Below are 1,362 nucleotides of genomic sequence, written 5' to 3'. Positions count from 1 at the left end.
TTTTCCTTTTTGTTTGCTTCTCTGGTGTAACACCTCTAATTTTTGGCACATATTTGATCTAATTGTGTGGCATGTGCCGTAAAACTCTTATCCCCCCGAAATTAATATTTGAATACTCGGAAATCATGGTCTTTAAGTTTGCTTATTGCATCCGTGGCCAGATATTGTTGTCACAACACCTTGTCGAAGGAAATGAACCGTTTCTGCTTGTGTCAAACCAGATACTCTAAATAATGCCAGGAATGGCCTATCCTTGTAGAGATCCCGATATAATGAAACAGTGTCATCTCAAAGTTCGCTGCTCGATAACAAAAAGAACATATTAAATGTATTATGACCATCGTTGACACTGAGTCAATACAGTGAAATGGGAGGTTACAGGAAGGGCTTATTGATAATCAGTATATTGTATGGAACAAATGCTGTTAAATAAAGGCGCAGATTGTTCTAAATCTGAATAGGAATCTGTTTCTTATCAACATCATACATAAGACATTACATCATCGGTGGTGACCGGAGATCCTGTTTGACTCAAAGGCCACAAGACTTGATGGAATTTTAAACTTACTACAGGAGCGGCAGTTGGTGAATGCCTGCGTGATTTCTTAGTTTGTCGTGGCCTCTTGTGAATACTGAGGTACATCTTATTCGTAACAATGATTTGAGATATATTTCGTGACTCTATGGAATCAGGAACTCGTTAATTTTTAGGCGTATGGAATTAATAGTATCATCTAAAGGGTTACTAATTTGTCTCACATTTGATGAATAAAATACCCATTTATCTTGAGTAAAAGTCGAGATATTTGCGATTGAAGGAGATGAGGGTTGCCTGGTGTCAGAGGTAAAATTAGCGAAAAAATGACCGCCAAAGTTTGTTAACTTCCAAAGCTTGAGTGTTCTTTGGATACTAAAAATTTGCACATTTTTGTGTGCTTTTGAACAACATTTGTCAATAAAAATCCACACAGAAATGTGTTTTTAAACTAACATAAAAGTGTTGAGCAAATGCAAAATAAAAAACCAACTGCCCATCTGTCAGAAAATTGCCCTTTTCTTCGATTTCACTATTTTGACGAGCGCTTTTTTTCACCATGTTGCTTCACATTTTTTTTTCTAATTGCGCAGTCGTTGAAGTTGAGCAAGATGGAACTGGAACTGACAGTTGTGTTGGTTGTTTTGTTACCACTTGCAAGTGGTGTCTCCTGGATGACCGACTACGATCAACAGTTCACTTACGAATGTCCTGAACAACATTATTTACAGGTAAGATGATGACAAAGGAGAACTGCAATGGCTAAGGCTAGTTTCAAATAAAATGAGCCCAATCCTGAAAAATAGAAACATCTCAATGAACACCAA

The 1,362-nt window shown here is 37.1% G+C and overlaps 1 protein-coding gene across 1 annotated transcript in view; it reads left to right on the top strand.

The window, feature by feature from the left end:
* Positions 1–566: 566 nt before the first annotated feature.
* LOC101850006 (hemagglutinin/amebocyte aggregation factor) overlaps positions 567–1,362 on the top strand; it is a gene marked incomplete in the record, with an annotated part of 7,583 nt that continues 6,787 nt past the window's right edge. The window contains 2 exon segments of the mRNA XM_035970123.1: positions 567–637; positions 1,129–1,266. Coding sequence (XP_035826016.1) covers positions 1,147–1,266 — 120 coding nt within the window.

Source organism: Aplysia californica, unplaced genomic scaffold, assembly GCF_000002075.1.
Source record: "Aplysia californica isolate F4 #8 unplaced genomic scaffold, AplCal3.0 scaffold00224, whole genome shotgun sequence".
NCBI classification, from domain to species: Eukaryota; Metazoa; Mollusca; class Gastropoda; order Aplysiida; family Aplysiidae; genus Aplysia; species Aplysia californica.
This window is presented reverse-complemented; position numbering and strand designations above follow the sequence as displayed.